This window comes from Chelonia mydas, chromosome 27 (assembly GCF_015237465.2).
Source record: "Chelonia mydas isolate rCheMyd1 chromosome 27, rCheMyd1.pri.v2, whole genome shotgun sequence".
NCBI lineage: Eukaryota > Metazoa > Chordata > Testudines > Cheloniidae > Chelonia > Chelonia mydas.
In genome coordinates this window covers 8,435,817-8,456,760 of record NC_057860.1, presented here as the reverse complement: position 1 = coordinate 8,456,760, position 20,944 = coordinate 8,435,817, and the positions used below count along the sequence as shown (strand labels likewise).

Below are 20,944 nucleotides of genomic sequence, written 5' to 3'. Positions count from 1 at the left end.
CGAGGAGGGGTTATAAACAGGGGGTGCATATGCCCCATGTACCCAGGCATGGTATAAAGAGGGGGTGCAGTGCATAAACCCCTGTGACAGCCTGCACCCCATGTTCACAAGACTATGATAAATGTTGTACAAAGAATCATAGAATATCAGGGTTGGAAAGGACCTCAGGAGGTCATCTAGCCCAACCCCCTGCTCAAAGCAGGACCAATCCCCAATTTTTGCCCTGGTCCCTAAATGGCCCCCTCAAGGATTGAACTCACAACCCTGGGTTTAGCGGGCCAATGCTCAAACCACTGAGCTATCCCTCCCCCAAAGTACACCTTCTGAGGTATCATTCAAAAACTCATAATCTGCTGAACATTATTGTGCCTGTAAAACGTGTGTATCAACATTGCAGGCAAAGTTATAAGATTCCACTGTATAACATTACTCTGACATGCTCCAAGTTAAAGAAAAGCAGGCCCAGACCAGTTTTTCAGAGACAAAGCCACATTGGCCCCCACTATTACCTACTCAAGCAGCTATTCTCCAGCAGGGGGCGGGAGAGGTAAACAAGAAATTCACATTCAATCATCGGGACGGTTCAAACGTCACGTCCACAGCAGACTGCGCATCACCGTGACTCAGCCAGGACGTTTCTAGCCCATGAAATTGAATTACAGAAAAGGGAGGAAAACACCTGACTTCACTCCCCTTCTTACCGTCTTTCTGCTGGCACCACCTCTGCTGTAAGCTTGGGGTGAGAAAAACCCCTTTTGCTTTTCAGCTCCTTTCACTTGCTAAGCTTGGACATGAGCTGGCGTTGTTCTCTCTTTATTTTCCTTTGTAACCCCTTCTGACTCTTATGCCTCATGACTTGCAATCACTTAAAATCACCTTTCTATAGTTAATCAATTCGTTTCACTGTTCAATCTAAACCAGCGTCTTTGGGGGACGATACCAGGATGCGCGCATATCATTTTCCTTTGACGAAATGACGGACTTTCGGGGAGTTTGTTCTGCAGGGTGAGTGGGCCGGGCAGTAGAGACCGGGCACGTTTCTCGGGGAAAGTCTGGGGCTGGCAATGTCCTGGTGTTCTCCCGCGGTGTAATTCACGAGTGGCTGGCTAGGGTTTCGCTGGGAGCGTGTCACACGCTGGAGGCTGTGTGTTCACGGGCCAGGAGCGGCTGCTCACCAGCAAAGCAGCGTAAAAGGCATCTCAGTTCGGCAGTCCGGATCGCACCCTGGGGACCGTCACACCCCCACGTACCCGAGCGGGGGCCCTACCTGTCGGGGCGGGGGAGGCTCCTGGTAACTGGGTAGGATCTTGAGGACCACGCTGCCGGTGGCATTCTTCAGCATCTCCTGCAGCACCTTGGGGTCGTTGCCCACCTCCTTGCCGTTCACCTCCTTGATGACGTCGCCCACGTGCAGCAGGCCCTGCTGGTCGATCATGCCGCCGTGCAGGATGCGGGCGACCACCAGCTCGCCCCGCTCCACCCGGAAGGTCACGCCCTGCGGGTGGAGGGGGGGCATGCACCTCAGCGCCCGGCCCTGCCATAGCCAGGCCCCCGGGGACTCATGGGGAGCCCTGGAGCCGCAGCTGGGCCCATTGCTGCACCCCATCGCCTCCCCGCAACACCCAGCCCAGCCCCCCAGCCAGATGGGAGGGTGTGAAAGAGGGCGAGGGGAAGAGGGGAGTGAGGAAGAGAGAGGGAGGAGGAGAAAAGAGAAGAAGGGAGAGGGAGGGGAAGAGAGGGGTGAGCTAGATGGGGAGGGAGGGGGACGGGGGTTGATGAGCTGAGGATAAGCCCAGCCATTTGTTACCCCGTAGCCAGACAAAGCTGGGGGCAGAAGGGGGCTGGCCCCCCAGACCCTGGGTAGGCAAGGACTGTGTGTGATGGTGGAGCCTGTGGGAAATGCCCCTCCAACCCCACACACCCCAATCCTCACACCTCCTCCCCTCAGACTCAGCCCCCCCATCTCCTCCGCTCACACCCCTCCCCACACACACGCAGCCCCCCAACACCTCCATCCCCACACAATCCCTCCCCCCATACACACCCCCATCCTCGCACACCTCCTCCCCCACACTCCCATCTCTACCCCCCCGTTTCCCCGACACAGACACACACCCCCTCTTCCACACACACACACACACACATCCCCTCAGCCTCCTCCCACACATGCACACACCCCCACACACACACACATTCCCCTTCCCCTCCCTGCAGCGATGCTGAACTCCGGCGCCTCGCCAAGCGTGGGACAGACCGATTAATAGAGCGGCACTGATGCCCTGCCGGGGTGGGAGGAGGGATGGCAGCCGGCGCTGTGGGGGAAGAGGCTGCGGCAGGACCCCGGAGGGGCCTCCCCAGCCTTCTGTGCAGACACAGAGCTGGGGGGAAGGGGGCCAGGCCCACACTGGGCAGCCCATGTTACTAGAGAGCTGGTAATGCTCAGGACCATCCTTCCCGTGGGACGTGCACGCCCCTGCCAGGCTCCCCGTGGGCACCCGGCTGGCTGACAGGACCCCCCACCCCAGCCACCCCGTCCCCAGGCTCACCAGGTGCTCGGCGGCCGTCTTGCGGATCCCCACCATGCGCACGGCATCCGGCGGCACCGGCTGGTTGTTGAACATGGGGTCCAGGAGGGGGCTGGGCGGGGGCGTCTCGTAGCTCTTGGAGGCCACCGAGTCGTGGGTTTCCAGGAGAGACTGAGGGCCCCAGCGCGAGGGGAGGAAAGGGAGGGATGTTAGCAGGGGAGAAGGGGCTTTGTCCACCGCACGCAGAGCGCAGACAGGAAACAGACTGGATCTCCCCCAGACCCTGGCCACGTGGCACAGACCAGCTCCCAGCCCGCATGGCACAGACCCGATCCCAGACGGATCCAAGCCCGCATGGCACAGACCAGATCCCAGCCCGCATGGCACAGACCCGATCCCAGCCAGATCCCAGCCCGCATGGCACAGACCAGATCCCAGCCGGATCCAAGCCCGCATGGCACAGACCAGATCCCAGCCCGCATGGCACAGACCCAGTCCCAGCCGGATCCCAGCCCGCATGGCACAGACCAGATCCCAGCCAATGCAGCACAGCCTAGATCATGACCAGATCCCAGCCCTCATGGCACAGACCCGATCCCAGACGGATCCAAGCCCGCATGGCATAGACCAGATCCCAGCCCGCATGGCACAGACCCGATCCCAGCCAGATCCCAGCCCGCATGGCACAGACCCGATCCCAGACGGATCCAAGCCCGCATGGCATAGACCAGATCCCAGCCAATGCAGCACAGCCTAGATCATGACCAGATCCCAGCCCTCATGGCACAGACCCGATCCCAGACGGATCCCAGCCCGCATGGCACAGACCAGATCCCAGACGGATCCCAGCCCGCATGGCACAGACCAGATCCCAGATGGATCCCAACCCGCATGGCACAGACCAGATCCCAGCCCGCATGGCACAGACCAGATCCCAGCCAATGCAGCACAGCCTAGATCATGACCAGATCCCAGGCCGCATGGCACAGGCCGGATCCCAGCCAGATCTCAGCCAAACTCTAGCTGATGAGGCCCGAACCAGATCCCTGCCAGATCCCACCTCCACCCTGGGCTGCTTTGCTCACACTGTCTGTGCTGGAGGCTCCCCACCCTCTCTGTGTACCCGGCTGCGGCCGAGCGTCTCAATCCCAGACCGGGAGCCCCCAGGGGCAGGGGCGGGGGCTGGATCTGGGGAGCTATTTGCCCAATCGGCCCCTGATCCCAGGAGCTGGTCCCATTGCGCTACCACCTTCCAGAGGATAAAGCATTGAGAGCAACATTGTCTGGACTATGGCATGACCCAGACCCCAGCTAGAGCCCTCCCCACCCCACCCCACCCCGCACACAGCCAGAAGGACGTGACCCTGGCCAGCCCCCCTGTCCCCCAGATCCCAGCCAGACCCCCTGCCCCACACACACAGCCAGAGGGGCATGCTCAGCCCTGCCCCCCAGATCCCAGCTGGACCCCCTGCCACACACACGCAGCCAGAGGAGCGTAACCCTGGCCAGCCTCCCTGCCGCCCAGATCCCAGCCAGCCCCCCTGCCCCACACACCCAGCCAGACGGGCGTGACCCTGGCCATAGCCCCTGCCCCCCAGATCCCAGCCGGACCCCCTGCCCCACACACGCAGCCAGGGGGCATAACCCTGGCCAGCCTGCCTGTCCCCCAGATCCCAGCCGGACCCCCTGCCCCACACATACAGCCAGAGGGGCATGCTCAGCCCTGCCCCCCAGATCCCAGCCGGACCCCCTGCCACACACACCCAGCCAGAGGAGCGTAACCCTGGCCAGCCTCCCTGCCGCCCAGATCCCAGCCAGCCCCCTTGCCCCACACACCCAGCCAGACGGGCGTGACCCTGGCCATACCCCCTGTCCCCCAGATCCCAGCCGGACCCCCTGCCCCACACACACAGCCAGAGGGGCATGCTCAGCCCTGCCCCCCAGACTCCAGCCAGATCCCCTGCCACACACACACAGCCAGGGGGCATGCTCAGCCCTGCCCCCCAGACTCCAGCCAGATCCCCTGCCACACACACGCAGCCAGAGGGGCATGCTCAGCCCTGCCCCCCAGATCCCAGCCAGATCCCCTGCCACACACACGCAGCCAGACGGGCGTGACCCTGGCCATACCCCTTGCCCCCCAGATCCCAGCTGGACCCCCTGCCCCACACACACAGCCAGAGGGGCATGCTCAGCCCTGCCCCCCAGATCCCAGCCGGAGCCCCTGCCACACACACGCAGCCAGAGGGGCATGCTCAGCCCTGCCCCCCGGCGGCACCTGGAAGTGGGGCTCCTGCAGGATGCGTGCCAGCTCGGCGGCCGTGCTGTTGCTCCCAGCGACGTGGGCGATGTCCTGCAGGATCTCCTGCACCAGCTCCACGTTATTGTCCCTCACGGCCTCCAGCTTGGTCTCCTCCAGGCGCTCGTGGGCCTGCGGAGGGGGATGAGAGAGCACAGACAAACCCCGTTAGCCCCCGGCCCCCTGCAGCCCCCGGCCGGCGAGAGCGAGGCGCCGGGCCCTGCGCGGAAAGGAAGAGACGGGCGGGGGGGGCTTGTGATGCCGCACCTGGCCCCCTGCCACCCCCAGCCCTGTGACACAGACGTCCGATCACATGGTGCTTAATACCCCAGCATCTGCTCCTAGGCAACAACAGGATGGCAGGGGGCAAGGGGCCCGTCGGCGAGGCCAGCCCCACCCAGCCCAGCATCTCTGGGGCTAAAACGGGGAGGGGCGGGCGGTGGAATCCGCTGAGACTCGGCCACACCAGCTGTCACAGCCGCTGATCGGGTCTCCGAGCATCTTGCATGCACACATGCACACACACACACACACACACACCCCCGTATTCCTTGCTTGCCCTATAGTGCTGGTATGCACACACACACACACACACACACGGCTGATATGCACACAGTGCTGGTATGCACGCACACACACACACACACACACACAGTGCTCGTATGCACACACGGCTGGTATGCACACACACACACAGACACACACACACACACACACATACATACACACACACACACACCCGTATTCCTTGCTTGCCCTATAGTGCTGGTGTGCACACACACACACACATACACACACACACACGGCTGATATGCACACAGTGCTGGTATGCACGCACACACACACACAGTGCTCGTATGCACACACGGCTGGTATGCACACACACACACAGACACAGTGCTCGTATGCCCACACGGCTGGTATGCACACGCACACACACACACAGTGCTCGTATGCACACACGGCTGGTATGCACACACACACACACAGTGCTGGTATGCACACACACACACACAGAGTGCTGGTATGCACACACAGCTGGTATGCACACACACACACATACAGAGTGCTTGTATGCACACACAAACACACACAGAGTGCTTGTATGCACACACAAACACACACATAAAGAGTGCTTGTATGCACACACAGCTGTATGCACACACACACACACACACAGTGCTCGTATGCACACACGGCTGGTTTGCACACACACACACAGTGCTGGTATGCACACATCGGCGCGCACACAGACACACACACAGTGCTGGTACGCGCGCACACACACACACAGAGTGCTCATATGCACACAAGGCTGGTATGCACACATCGGCGCACACACACACACAGAGCGCTGGTATGCACACACACACGGTAGCACACACAGACACAGGAGCCAGCATCCAGCATCCAGGCAGGCAGACACACGTCCTCCAGCCACTAGCCCTCCGAGAGAGGCAGGGGGTCGGCCTGGCAGAGTAGTGATGAGAGAAGAGTTGGGGAGCAGAAATCTCCCTCTCCTGAGCGCCTCCAGCCCCGTGGGTCTGTGCCTCTGGCACTTCACCGCCAGCCCCCTCCCACGCTCGTCACCCAGCCCCCAGAGGGACCCCGACAGCCAAGCCCGGGAGCAGCCCAGCAAGCTAGCCCATCTCCAGCCTGCTTGAATTGGTGCCTCTCCTCTCCCCCTCTGTCGGTGCCAGTGACGGGGGCTGGCAGGGTGGGAGGTCGCTGCCTGGGCACCCAGAGGAGCAATGTACAGAAGGGTACTAAAAATAACATTGTCACACACAGACTCACACCCACACACTGGAGCCAGCACACGGGTGCGTGCACAAACACACAGGCTGGAGCCGGCAGACAGACAGGCACGAGTGCATCGCCACCCACCAGTGTAACCAGCATGCTCCAAAGTGTAACCAATTTGCACACACACACACACACACACGAGCTCATTGGAGCACACGCAGACAACCTGGAAAGCACAACCTGTGTCCCACACATTCATACAACCCCACTATGCAGTCAGACCCTTCGGAAAAGCACCCAAACAATCAGCCAGTGACATTCAAAATCACACGCACGCACAAGCATCCACAGACCCGTGTCACCTACAAACTCCACACACGCATACCCACAACCCCCCCCAAACAGCTTCATCCACACACACACACACCCCTACTCCCAGAATCTCACACCCACCTCCTCCCCGTTACACATGCGTCACCCCCCCTCGATCAACTCAGCCGCTGACACTCCACACGCTCGCACAGGCGTTGCACACCCATCCACGCGCATGACCCCCAGCTCCAGACCTGTGCACTTTGCAGCGGGATGCGATTGGCCAAGGGGCGGCCTGGGGGAGGCCAGCTGCAGTCCAAGGTCACAGGAGGTGGTGACCCTCTATACCAGTGCAGGGGGCTAAAGCTGGGGCCAGGCCAGACATCAGCGGCTCCCAGCCACACCCAGAAGAGCCTGGCCTGGTAGCAGCTACCCCAGCCCGCCCATGGAAATGGAAACACAAGGGAGAGCCAGGGACGACTGTGCAACAGAACCGCCGCACAAAGGCGCCTGCGGCAGGAAGACGGGGACAGGGGACGTTGCACTCGATCGGGAAAAGCAGATTCAAACACAGCTGCTGCCCCTTCCCCGGCCACCCCAGGCGACTGTACCTTAGCCAAAGATCTTACTATTGGACTCTCCATGATGCCTCGGAGGAAGATGAGATCCAGGTCGGCCGCCCCGGTGGAGTTGGGCAGGTCGCTCAGGTTGTCCAGCACCTGCTGCATGGCTGGGGGAAGAAATAGGGGTGCAGAAGAAGAGGGCAGGGTGAAAGCGAGGGAATCCCAGCGCAAGGAAGCGGGGCAGAGACGGAGGGAGGAGGAGAAGAAAAAGAAAGAGCCACACGGGGCGGACGTCAAGGCCCCGCACTGCCTCTGCTGGGGCACAGAGTTGACCCAGACCCTACCAGCAGGATTCAACCACCCGCAGCCTGGCACACTCCGTCCCAAGCTGCGACCGCCTTGAGAGAAGAATCAGCCACGCCGCTGCCCAGAATGAGCTGCTCGGGGCGCTGGCAAACGGACAGGGGATGGGGAGGTCTCAGTGACAGCCCCCCTCCCTGGCTCCTAACAACCCCCCCCTCCCCGGGTCCCTGTCCTTCTGAGACACCCTCGGGCCAAAAAGGAGTGTGTAGTTTCAGGCCAGAAAGGACCATTAGCTCATCTTGTCTGACCTCCTGTAAGGAACAAGCCATCGCCTGTCGCCCAGATAGACCCCCTGAACCCAATGGCGTTAGCTCCACTTAAGCCAGCCCGCAGCAGAGTAAACTGTTGTGGACCCCAGGCCGAGAACGGGAGAGCCTAAGGGGCCACCAGAGCCCGAGCCCCCTGCAATGGCAAGGAATTGACCAGGTGAGAGACGTGCAGATGAACCGAGCCAGCGACTGCCTCCCCAAGCTGAAGGCAAAAAACTCCAAGGTCCCAGCCCAATCTGCCCAAGGGGGGTAAATTCCTTCCTGGCCCCGAATCTGGCAATCAGCATGACCCCGAGATCGGTCAGAGTCAGGCCGTCCTGCATTGGGACCCCTGGGAGAAAGGCCACTTCCTAACCCCTTCAAACGGGGCCAATTTGCGTCTGGCAATTAGCCACTTCATCACCACGGCCCCCTGCCCTGCCCCCTCTCTGCAGGCAGATGGCTCAGCACCCAGTCAGCCACGAGACCCCCCACTCTCCCTCCCCCACCCCAAATGGTAACAGGCGCCGGCAGGGAAAGGTGCATTTTCTCCTTAAAGAAAGAAACAACCCGAGAATTTCCCAGCACCACCCAGGAGGGCAGGAGGCAGGTGTGGCTGTAGAAATGGGCAAGGGTGGAGAATCCGGGTGGGGAGGGCGAGCTGTGCCATCTGCAACTCCGCCGGCCTCCTGCCCTGTCCCACGTGTCCGGCTCGCTCCCGGGTTGCTGAGAAGTGACCCCAATCTCGGAACAGATGTCGCCACCCCCAGGATCCTGTCCCTTTAAGGGTATGGGCATTGGATCCGGGGCTCTTAAAGGGGCAGGGAGGGAAGGAGAGTTGGTCTCAGATTGGAGCAGAAAGGAGGTGGGTCCCGGCTGCACAGTTTGGACTGGACCCCATCGTTCAGATCTGGGGGGGGTTCGAGTGAGGCCCATCTCCACTGTTGGGGGAGCAAAGTGAGCGGAAGGATGGCCCAATGGTTAAGGTGCTGGCTTGGGCACACGCTCTGACACAAACACCCTGCGTGACCTTGGGAAGGTCACCTAGGGTGTGTCTACACTGCAATTATTCACCCGCCGCTGGCCCATGCCAGCCGACTCAGGCTTGCAGGGCGCGGGCTAAGGTACTGTTTGATTGCGGGGTAGGCGTTCAGGTTCAGACTGCAGCCCGAGCTCCGAGACCCTCCCAGGATCCTAGAGCCTCGGATCCCGAACATCTCCAAGCCGCAATCAAACAGCCCCTTACCCTGGCCCCGGCGAGCCCAAGTCGGCTGGCACGAGCCAACCCCAGTGTCTAATTACCTCGTAAACATCCCCTCAGTCTCTCTGCGCCTCGGTTCTCCATCTGTAACCCGGGGATCACAGCACCGCCCTGGCTCACAGGGATGTCTCAGTGGTTTGAGCATTGGCCTGCTAAACCCAGGGTTGTGAGTTCAATCCTTGAGGGGGCCATTTAGGGATCTGGGGCAAAAATTGAGGACTGATCCTGCTTTGAGCAGGGGTTGGACTAGATGACCTCCTGAGGTCCCTTCCAACTCTGATATTCTATGATGTGATGAGGGTAAATATACTGAAGACTGGGAGGAGCTTTGATGCCAGGGTAACGTAGGAACCTGCATTGCCCCTGATGGATCAGGGCAGGACTCACCCTCGACTCCAAGCACACATCACCCACCCTCCCGTGGTGAGCTCCCTGCCCCAGGCAATAGCCCCGCTGGTGAAGGTGCAGCCCCAACAATCCACCTGGAATCCACAGCAACGATCTCCTTTGAGGAGCCGGGGAGTTAAATATTAAACACATTGGAATATTTATAGCTACTTTCTGTGAAGGGCGGGGGTGGGGGGGAATCTGGGACCCAGGAGGTTGTCGGGAAAGGAAATATGGGGCTTGGACAGAACCTAGGAGGAGTACAAGTGAGCAGGTGGGGTGAGGGGCAATCCTGGATTCGGGGGGATCTCATTAGGGGTAGGGCGTGTTCCTAGGAGAAAGCCCAGATTTGGCAGATCCCTTTATGGGGTGAGGTGGGGAATCCAGGGTTCAGCTGGATCCTCCTCGGGGGTTGGAGTCGGGGGGGGGGGGGTGTTATGGGAGAAACCCTGGATTTGGGGATCCCTGAGGAGTTGGGGGGGGGCACTGGTAGGACCCCAGCTGGGACCAGCCGGCTCACTGGAAAACGCCTCCCAATGCACCTCGACTGCTCAGGAACAAATCGGGGGGGGGGTGGATCCCCCCCAAAACACATGTGCCCAAACCACAAACAAGCCACCGAGGCAGCGAGCGACGAGCGTCTGTCCCCGAATGCCCTATCCACCGAGCTCATTAATAAGAGATTTGGCTCCAGGCCACTGAATGCAGCAGCCGCGCGTGGTTGGGGGCGGGGGAGCAGCCAGGCTGGAGGCTGTTTACTGCTCCGTGCTGCCCACGTTCCAGGGGGGGTGACGCTCAGCGGATCAGACCCTGCTCCTGGGCTCCTGCTGCGGGGCCGGAGGGGGTGGCCGAATCAGGGCGGTAGCACAAGCCGGCTCCTCTTTACAGACCCCGCCGGGGCTAGGGGAATGGAGCTGCTGGCTGTGGCAAGCTGGGCCCGTGCCCAGGAGACAGGGCGTGCAGGAAAAGGAGAGAGGGCACCAGCAGCCGAACCTGCAGCCAAGGGCCATAGCGAAGATAGGGAGTGGGGATAAGGGGACGATTTGCATGGGGACGGGGCGGGACACACAGAGCATCCCATGAATATTCCCTCTGTGGATGGTTGTATTCATCACGGCAAGGTGCCATTCCCAACCCAACTCTGGGGGCAGACAGACGGCTGTGAACAGAGGCAGCACTGGACGAGGATTCAGGAAACCTGCCTTCTATTCCCAGCTCTGTTGCTGGGCAAGCTTGGGCAAGTCACGGTCCCTTGCTGTGCCTCAGTTTCCCCTTTGTCCCTTTACACTGTAAGCTCTTTGGGGGAGGGACAAGGTGTTTGCACATCACCCCGCTGGGCCCACCCATCTCAGTCGCTATGGTAACCTGAATAAAAATAATGTTTTTGGAGGCAGGGGGAGGCATAAATACATCTGTGTGCATGCCAATGGGGTGGGAGAACACACGCAGTGTTAGGGACGGACAGTACAGATCTGTGAGTCAGCACATGTGCGAACCCACACGCATGCACCAAGTGCCTTGGAGCAGGTAGTGACTTTGTTCTGGGTTTGTACAGCCCCTAGCACAATGGGGTGCTGGAGCATGACTAGGGTCTCCAGGTGCCAATGGGGGGAGGTAGGCATGTGAGTGCACACTTGTCACTGGACGTGCAAACGTGGTTGAGTCTGGGCAGGGATGTGCCAAACAAGCGCCCGGGTATCTGCGGGCAAGTGTCTGAACCTACAGGCCGGAGTGTGAGCGTCGAGACGTGCACTAGCTCTGTCTCCACGTGTGTACGTGGGTGATAAGTGCAAGTGTGAGACAACACGTGTCCTATGGAGCCCGGGCAGAAATGTGGGCACGGGCGTGGGCAAACGGGTGCCCCTGTGCCGAACTCTCTGGAGCTGGCCTGCCACACAAGGGAAGAGCAGCAACGTTTCAATCAACACAGGCTGAGCAGCGAGACCCCCCCAGCTCAGCACAAGGGAGTTTTGACAATCCTGCCATTGAAGGGTTAACTAGGCCCATGAACCCAGAGGCCGTTCCGAAACGAGCAGCACCTCTAATCAGCAGCGGTCGCGCGCCGACTAAGGGGTCACATCCTCCCAGCAGTCCGTCCCCACTGCATCTCTGGCCTGGGGCCCACAGTCCTCCAGGGCCCTGTCTACACGACAAAACGCAGCTGACCGAATTTACGCCCGCGGGCCGGCATCGCACCAATGACATGGCTCGTGCGAATCCACACGGTGCTCCTCGTGTCGGCCACGCGCCTCCTCACCAGGAGCGCTGGCTTCGATTGTACTGTCCACGTGGGGCAGTGTGGGGCGGGCTCCTGAAAGCCAGGAACAGTCCCGCCGTAAGCAACCCAGCATCTACCCTGTGCAGCGGCAGTCCCAAAAGCCAACGCAATTGGGAACGGGATAGATAATGAAAGGGAAAATATCATACCGCAGCGTCCACACTGACACTGCAGTGACCTGCACTCTACACCACCCGGGGAGGTGGAGTTATTAAGTCGGCGTAGCGAGGCAGTTACGTCCACAGGCGTGAAATTTAAGTGTTGACATTTTCCACAGGACCTGCCTTGGGTCGATCTAATTCCATAGTGTAGACCAGCCGTTCTCAACTGGGGGTCCAGGGCCCCTGCGGGGCCGCGACCAGGTTTCAGGGGGGCCGCCAAAATAAGCCAGAGAGCAGGGCTGGTGTTAGACTAACTGGGACCCAGGGCAAAACGCCAAAGCCCGAGCAATTGCCCTGCTTGCTACCCCCTAAGCTGTGGAATTTTTTAGCATGTGGGGTGGGGGGAGAGCCTCAGAAAGGAAACGGTTGAGAACCCCTGGTGTAGACCAGACCAAGGGCTCTCACCAAAGGCTCTTAAGCAAAGGACGCACTCCTGGGGTAAGGGGGAAGGTCCCCCGACGGATCAGTACCTGGTCCAAAGACAGGAAACCAAGAGTAGCAATAAATGGTCAGTTTTCACCATGGAAAGGGGTAAATAGCGGCATTCCCCAAGGATCTGCACGGGGACCAGTGCTGCTCACCCCATTCATAAACAATCTGGGAAAGGGGGTGAGCAGTGAGATGGCAAACTTTGCACACGACACCAAATGACTCAAGATAGCCGAGTCCAAAGCAGACTGCGAAGAGTTACAAAGAGATCTCACTGAACTGGGTGACTGGGCAACAAAATGGCAGATGAAATTCAATGGTGATCACTGCAAAATAATGCGCACTGGGAAACGTAATCCTAACTATCCATACAAAAGGAGGGGGTCTAAATTAGCTGTTACCACTCCAGAAAGAGCTCTTGGTGTCACCATGGATAGTTCTCTGAAAACACCTGCTCAGGGTGCAGGGGCAGTCAAAAAAAGCCAACACATTGTTAGGAACCATTAGGAAAGGGACAGATAATAAAAGAGAAAATGTCATAATGCCACTGTATATATCCATGGTAGACCCACACCCTGAATACTGCATGGCGTTCTGCTTGCCCCGTCTCAAAAAAGATATATTGGAACTGGAAAAAGTGCAGAGAAGGGCAATGAAAACGATTAGGGGTATGGAACAGCTTCCATATGAGGAGCAATTAAAAAGACCAGGGCTGTTTATCTTAGAAAAGAGACGACTAAGGTAGATCTATAAAATCATGAATGGCGAGGAGAAAGTGAATAAGGATATGTTATTTACCCCTTCACGTACCACAAGAACTTGGGGTCACCTGATTAAATGAATACGCAGAAGGTTTAAAACAAACATAAGGAAGTATTTCTTCACACAACGAACAGTCAACCTGCGGAACTCATTGCCAGGGGATGTTGTGAAGGCCAAAAGTATAACTGTGTTAAGAAAACAAATTAGATGAGTTCATGGAGGATAGATCCATCAATGACTATTAGCCAAGATGGTCCAGGACACAACCCATGCTCTGGGTATCCCTAAATCTCCCACTGCCAGGAGCTGGGATTGATAGACGGGATGGATTTCTTGAAATTGCCCTGTTCGGTTCACTCCCACTGAAGCATCTGGCTTCGGCCACTGTCAGACCCTGGATATGGGGCTTGACCGTCCTACCTAGTGTGACCGTTCTTATGTACTCTGCATTGCCGTCGTAGGCTCCTCAACACACACAGCTCTGCCAACGTCCCCCAGTCCCAACCCACAGCCCCCTGCTTGTCCAGTATTGAGCCCCACGCCCAGCTCTGCTGACGCCCCTCAGACCTGAGCCATCTATGGACCTCAGGTACCTTGATGATGATCTGCAGCACCTCCTACTATTCCACCGCTGTCCCTGAAAGAAAGAGAGCCCCTTGTGTCCACCAGTGCGGTGGGCGTCAAGACCACCCGGGCTTTCAGCACAGACACCTTGATGCATGGATCCTTGGTTAATTCCAAGCCCAGCGCCCCAGAGGTGAAAGGCCAAGGAGAGAAACAACCCATGGCACCCTCCTCTATGAGGCTGTTGTAGGTACCATTCTCCATTCGGGGACGCCAACCCCCCCTCCCCGTCACCACCTCAGGGACCCCCCAAGGCAGCTGCTCCCAGCACTGCATCTGCCCGTTCATAAGCCACTGTCTAAACTCAAGGGAAATCAACTCAAGGGAAATCAAGGGAGAATGGGTAGGTGCACGCATGCTGGCGACCCCCATCCCATTCACCTCCAGCCTGCCCCCCAGAGAAGCCCCTTTAGTCCAGTGCATTTCAGTGGAGATAAGAGAGGTGGATCCAATTTTCCTTCCCCCAAATGCCCGTATTAATAACTACAGACCAACTCCTGCCCACAGTGATACCCTACTCGAGTCAATGGGGGCACCCTAGTGTGTGCAGAGCCACCCACAGAGCGAGTGATGCCCTGGTCAGCAAGGCAAAGGGCCCCTGCTGGCACCCAGCTCTTGCACTATATATACTGAACCCCGTCCCCAGTACAGACCCTGGGGTGAGCCAAGGGCACAGGGAGACCCCAAAACCGTGGTCCCAGCCCCCACACCCCAGTTAGCAACAGTGCCTTAAAGTGCCAATAGAGAGGTAGGAGGGAGCTGAACTGATGTGTCCCACACCCCCAGAGACAAGCTATTGCGTAGCAGGGGGAGGGAATATCCCCCCAGCCATTCATCTCTTTGGAAGGGATGGGAAAAGCATGATGATGGGGACCAACCCCCCCAGAGATCCACCCCCTTTCTGCCCCCCAAATTCCAGGCAGCGCTGCCATCTGGGCAAAGATCCCAGCCTGCAGCATCTCACCCGCCCAGTGCCCATTCCTGGTGAGCAGAACCTAGATTTGCACCCCTAGGGGAAAGGAGCAGTGGGGAAATGGGGGAGGGGGTCAGTGGTTCCCCTGGGGGCAGAGTTGGCTCAAGCACGGCCTCTGCCCCCCAACCCATCTTGGTGTCCCTTTTCCTTCCTTTGTTGGGGGATTAGCCAGCTCAGTTGTACCATCCCTGGCCTCCTGTTTTCAGCTCTCCTCTCCCGCCTGAGCATCTCTGACATCTCACGTCGCAGCTCAGCTTGGACCACAGCCCTGGAGGCAGCAGGGAAGGCGGGGGGGAGGGAGGGAGCCAATCCCCCTCATGATGCCAGAAGCAGCCTCCCCCCCGGCCATGCATCTGCTGGGGCGGAGAATCCCTACCTTCCCTGCGGAGCTCGGACTCCTCGGAGGAATCCAGCGAGATCCCCTCCAAGGAGACGCCACTGGCGGGGCTGCTGCTCATGGCTGCGGTCAGGGATGCTCAGAAACAGGCTTCCGCACTGCTGCTCAGAGACGCGGGTACCCGAGCTGGCTGCCACGGCGACCGTCTCCAGATCCCACTGCCCTGACAGCTCGCCCGCCCAGGCGATGGATGGGGCCGAGCCCGACGCTTTCGCCACGTGGGGAAGGGCGGAGGAGGCAGAAGCCACTGGCTGGAGAGAAGACCAGGCATCTCCCAAAAATGCCAGCCAATCAGACAGCTTGGCTGCAGGCAGCGTGATTGGCACAGGAAGTGCTGGCACCAGATGGCAAAGGTGGGCGAGAGCAGCTGCCTAGCGGGGAGTTGTGACCCCACCAGCCCCGGTGCCTGGAGGGGCCAGCCGGCCAATGCAAAGCCCGCCAGTAAGTGGATCGGCACCAGGAACTGGAGCCTGGGGCAGGTGCCATCCTAGTGGACTTAGTATAGGTCTGGGAACCGGACTCCTGGGTTCTATTCTCAGCGCCGCGTGTTACCTAATGGACAGAGCAGAGTACAGAGTCCAGGAGCCCTCCCTGTTCTGCGCCCTTGGGAGCGTGGCCTAGTAGTTACAGAAGGGGACTAGGAATCAAGGCACCTAGGTTCTACTGCCAGTTACCTCCCACTGGTTCCAGCAGGGAGACTGGGAATCAGGACTCCTGGGTTCTATTCCTGTCTTTGCCACTGAGGTTTTGGGCAAGTCACTGCCTCGCCCTGCGCCTCAGTTTCCCCATGTATAAAATGGGGACTAACAACAAGCACCCCTCTGAGCTCTAGGGAGGAGAAGCCCAATGCCAGCGCTGAATGTTGGTATCATTATTCTGTAGCCAGGCTTGGGAATTTTCAGTGAACACCCCCCCACACACACACACACAGTAACCAAGAGAGCTGAGGTACGAGGTGCTTTCCCCCCAGCAGTGCACAGGAACGGGCTGGCCCACAGAGACACAGCGGGTCCGGCTCTCCAACGCCCCATGCCCCCTGCAGTCATTCACATCCCCAATGGGAACGACTGCCCCCTTTCTCCACTCGGACAAACGACTACTCAAGGCAACGGAGAATGAGGCTCAGGGTCCCGGGGCTGGCGGCTGCATCCCATGGAAAGTGCAGCAGGGAAGGGGTTAAGGAGGGCACCTGGGAGCATTGAACCTTTGGAAAGGTCGACCACATAGGATCCTCCCCGCTCCCTGTACGTACGCACACACACACACACAGGCCACAGCCCTACGCAACATACACACACACTCAACTGATCAAACTGACACCCACAGCTTCTCACCCACCAAACACAGCACCCACAGTCACACACAAGCACACAGCCCCACCCAACACACGCACAATCTTCACACGGTGCACAAACACACACAGAGCCCCATGCAACACACACACGATCACAGTGGCCCCCGCAGCTTCATATGGTGCACAAACACACAGCTACACAAAACACACACAGAGCCCCATGCAACACACACACATGATCACACTGGCCCCCACAGCTTCACACGGCACACAAATATACACACACAAGAGCCCCACCCAGCACACACACACACACAACTGATCATACTGACAACCACAGCTACACAAAACACACACACAGACCCCCACCCAACACACACACCCACCCCGCCCCACATGGCTCCCACGCCAGGCTCAGCCCCAGACCCGCCCAGCTCAGCCTGCCCGCAGGGCTCTGCTCCCCAGGGCTGTGGCCACTCCCCCTGCCCCTTCCCTGCCTTTGCCCCCTTCTCAGTGCGGCAGGGGGTCAGCCTTGTGCCCCACCCTGAATTATTAACCCCTTCCTGCCAGCAGGGGCGTAAGGGCGGCGGGGGATGAGCAGGACCACGGGGGCGGGGGGGAAGCGGATGATGCACCAGGCACCCGGCAGGTGGGAGAGGCCCCGTCCCGAGTCCCTCCCCAGGGGCAGGGGCCTCGGTGCCTTAACCCCTTTAAGGCGGGCGGCATTGGCCCTGGGTCGATTATACCCTCGTTGCCATGGCAGCAGGAAGGGATTACATCCAAGGACGTTAAGCCAGGACGGATACAAATTTAAAGGGACAGGTCGACCCACCCCAGCTCGAGCCCCTCCCACCCCAAATCACCTGCGCCCCCCTCGCTGCCCCCCACCCCGCCCCCCTTCCCACCCACCCCGACCCCATCCCACCCCCTTGCCTGACCATCAACTCCCCCACCCCACATGCCACTCTAACCCCACCCCCTCCACCCCAACCCCCTTCCCACCCCACCCAGACCCCGTCCCACCCCCTATATCTGATCCCACTCTGACCCCAACCCCCTTCCCACCCCACCCAGACCCCGTCCCACCCCCTATATCTGATCCCACTCTGACCCCAACCCCCTTCCCACCCCACCCAGACCCCATCCCACCCCCTATATCTGATCCCACTCTGACCCCAACCCCCTTCCCACCCCACCCAGACCCCGTCCCACCCCCTATATCTGATCCCACTCTGACCCAAACCCCCTTCCCACCCCACCCAGACCCCGTCCCACCCCCTATATCTGATCCCACTCTGACCCCAACCCCCTTCCCACCCCACCCAGACCCCATCCCACCCCCTATATCTGATCCCACTCTGACCCCAACCCCCTTCCCACCCCACCCAGACCCCGTCCCACCTCCCTGCCTCACCCCTTCCCACCCCACCCAGACCCCATCCCACCCCCCGCCGGACCCTCATCCCACCCCACCCAGACCCCGTCCCACCCCCTATATCTGATCCCACTCTGACCCCAACCCCCTTCCCACCCCACCCAAACCCCGTCCCACCCCCTATATCTGATCCCACGCTGACCCCAACCCCCTTCCCACCCCACCCAGACCCCGTCCCACCCCCTGCCAGACCCGCATCCCACCCCACCCAGACCCCATCCCCCTATATCTGATCCCACTCTGACCCAAACCCCCTTCCCACCCCACCCAGACCCCGTCCTACCCCCTATATCTGATCCCACTCTGACCCCAACCCCCTTCCCACCCCACCCAGACCCCGTCCCACCCCCTGCCAGACCCGCATCCCACCCCACCCAGACCCCGTCCCACCCCCTATATCTGATCCCACTCTGCTCAGCCTATTACAGGGTGGGGAACAGAGGCACAGAGAGACCAAGTGACTCACGTAGGGAGTCTGTGGCAGAGGAAGGCTCCCCAAAACCCCAGAGCCATGCCTGACCCACAGGCTGTCCTGCCTCATTTCACACAAAGGCCCCAAGACCCCGCTCAACCTGCTCTGTATTTCTCAAGCTGTTTCCCCCCAAGGGAGGCCCCCGGGTGCGATACAACCCCCCCCCCCCCCCGAGATGCGGCCAGTGCTGGGGTGCAACACAGCGATGGATTAGCAGCTCCCTGCAGCGCCCTGCCTCCAGCTGAAACCACAGGGGGCAGAATGGAGTCTCCCGCCTCAGGAAACAGCCTAGATGCCAAGTTAATACCCCAAGTTTCGCAAAGGAAACACAGGACCCTTGAGGAACACACGTGCCCAGAAGCTCAGATTTAGGTTTTAGATGGAGCAGCCCCATGCACGAGGGGTGGGGGGGGGGCGTGTCAGCACTGGCTCTGAGGGCAGAGCGCCCCCTACTGGGCCCCCTACCCCATTCCCTGCAGTGTCTGGGCTGCTCCTGAGAGGTCTCCCGTTCAAATGCTCCACCCATGCTCAGGTGCACGGGCATGCACGTGCCCACGCTCTGGTGCACAGCCGTGCGCTCGCCCCCACGCTCAGCTGCACGGGCACACGCCCCCACAGGTGTGCCCGCCTGTTCCCCAAGCCACGCGCACACGCTCCCAGCGCCCTCCTCCGGCCTTGGGGGTCACGCCAAGCCCCACGGCCCGGGTGTGCCATTAACCGGATTAAAGCACAGCACCTGGATTCCTGCCTGGCCTACAATGTAATCACCAGCGAAAGAGAAGAGGTTTAATTAAATGTAAGAGGGTTAGAGGCGGGGAGGTAGGGAGCAGAAGCTGTGCGTACACACACACACACACACACCCTCCCTCCAAATCCCCCCCCGCCCTGAACCCTCCTCACTCCCCCAAAGCCCTTCTCCCCATCCCATGGTGCACACACCCCCCATTCTCCCTGCACTGCTCCTCTCCCATTGCCCCCTCCCGATCTCATTCCCCCCTCCTTCAGGCCCCATTCTGTCCGTCCCCCGCAGCCTGGGGGGGGTAACACACTCCAGCGGGGCCGGGGGGGAGATGCTGCACAGCCCAGACTCTCCGGGCAGCCTCTTTCATTTCTGCCGCTGGGTTTCCATAGACACCCGCGAGCCGGCAGTGCCGGCGGTCAGTGCCAGGATCCCAGCATGCAGGTGGAAGGGAAGCGACCTCTGCAGCCGCAGCCAGCTGTCCTGATGGCAGAGAAGCCAGGGCACCGACAGATCCAGCCTTCGTCTCGCCTCAGCCAAAACCTGCAGTGCCAGCCCCTGACCGCGGCATCGTCCCTACCCCTTCCAGGGGAGGCAGCGGGGGTCAGGCGGGGAGACAGCAGGAGATCTGGCTCCCAGCCACTCGTCCCCTACAATGAAGCTGACCCCCATCACCTCACAGGGGGGTGAGTGTTCAGCGCAGCCTGGTGCCCTGCACGCCCCCCGCACCCCAAAGCCAGAATAATCCTGGCGCCTCTGTTCGAATGGCCGAGCTTTGCAGACCCAAAAACACAGCTCCCGGCACAGAAGTCAGGTCGTTCATTTCACACACGCCTATAACCCCCATTCCTGCGGCCTCTGAGTGCCTCACCGTCTTTAGGGTATTTATCCTCCTAGGCCCGTTACACATGGGGGAACTGAGGAACAGACAGGCCCAGATTCTTAAAGGTACTTGGGCACCTAACTCCCAGCAGCTTCAATAGGAGTTAGGCTCCTACATACCTTTAAAAATCTGGCCTTAAGTGACTTGCCCAAGGTCACGCATGTAGTCTGTGGCAGAGCTGGAGATTGAACCCAGGGATCCTGAGTCCCAAGCCAGGGCTCTAACCACTGAGCTGTCCTTCCTCTGACTTGGGAACATGTCCCCTCCATTCCCCGCCAGCAGCCAGCTGCTCCGGCAGCGCAAGGAACAAACAGAGCTCTCGGGAGCTTGGACGGCCCCATGCAGTGGGTTTAGAAAGCTCCTGGAGTCCTCTCCCGTAACCCTGCTAATAAACCATCCTCCTGACAAGAGAGATGAAGCAGGCACCTCTAGAGTCCAGCTAGACAATCCGAGGGACATGGAGGTGCAGAGGCGGGAGCCCCAGTGTGGAGAGGGAACTGACGTTCTGTTACGGGACAGTCTCCTCTCCCAGCTCCCAGATCTGTAGAGACGGAGTCGGTCAACCTGCCCCCTCTGGGCCAACCCTCACACCCAAGATCTTGTTGTGGGGCCCTCTTATCTGAGTCCAAACTTGGGCCAATCTCCAGTGTCCACCTATGCCGGGCGTTCGGTGGGGAGCTGCCTAAGCCCCATGGGAGTTCAGGGGCACAGCCCGAGGGTGCCCTGTGCCCATAAAGGAACGCAGGGCCCAGGTGATGTTTTACAATTCCAGCCCGGAGAGGGCGTGACTTAC

At 59.8% G+C, this 20,944-nt stretch overlaps 1 protein-coding gene across 4 annotated transcripts in view; it reads right to left on the bottom strand.

Annotated features, from left to right (window-relative positions):
* Positions 1–20,944, bottom strand: part of MPP2 (membrane palmitoylated protein 2) — a 44,804-nt gene that overhangs the window by 17,122 nt on the left and 6,738 nt on the right. Inside the window, exons 2-6 of one of the 4 annotated variants that reach the window (XM_043536922.1) lie at positions 15,308–15,579; positions 7,494–7,612; positions 4,804–4,956; positions 2,547–2,696; positions 1,268–1,495 (exon numbers count right to left, since the gene is read on the bottom strand). In XM_043536922.1, coding sequence (XP_043392857.1) covers positions 1,268–1,495; positions 2,547–2,696; positions 4,804–4,956; positions 7,494–7,612; positions 15,308–15,389 — 732 coding nt within the window. In that variant the 5' untranslated portion in view covers positions 15,390–15,579. The remainder of the gene's footprint in view (positions 1–1,267; positions 1,496–2,546; positions 2,697–4,803; positions 4,957–7,493; positions 7,613–15,307; positions 15,580–20,944) is intronic. The other 3 variants (XM_037887107.2, XM_043536924.1, XM_037887108.2) reach the window with 3 other exon arrangements.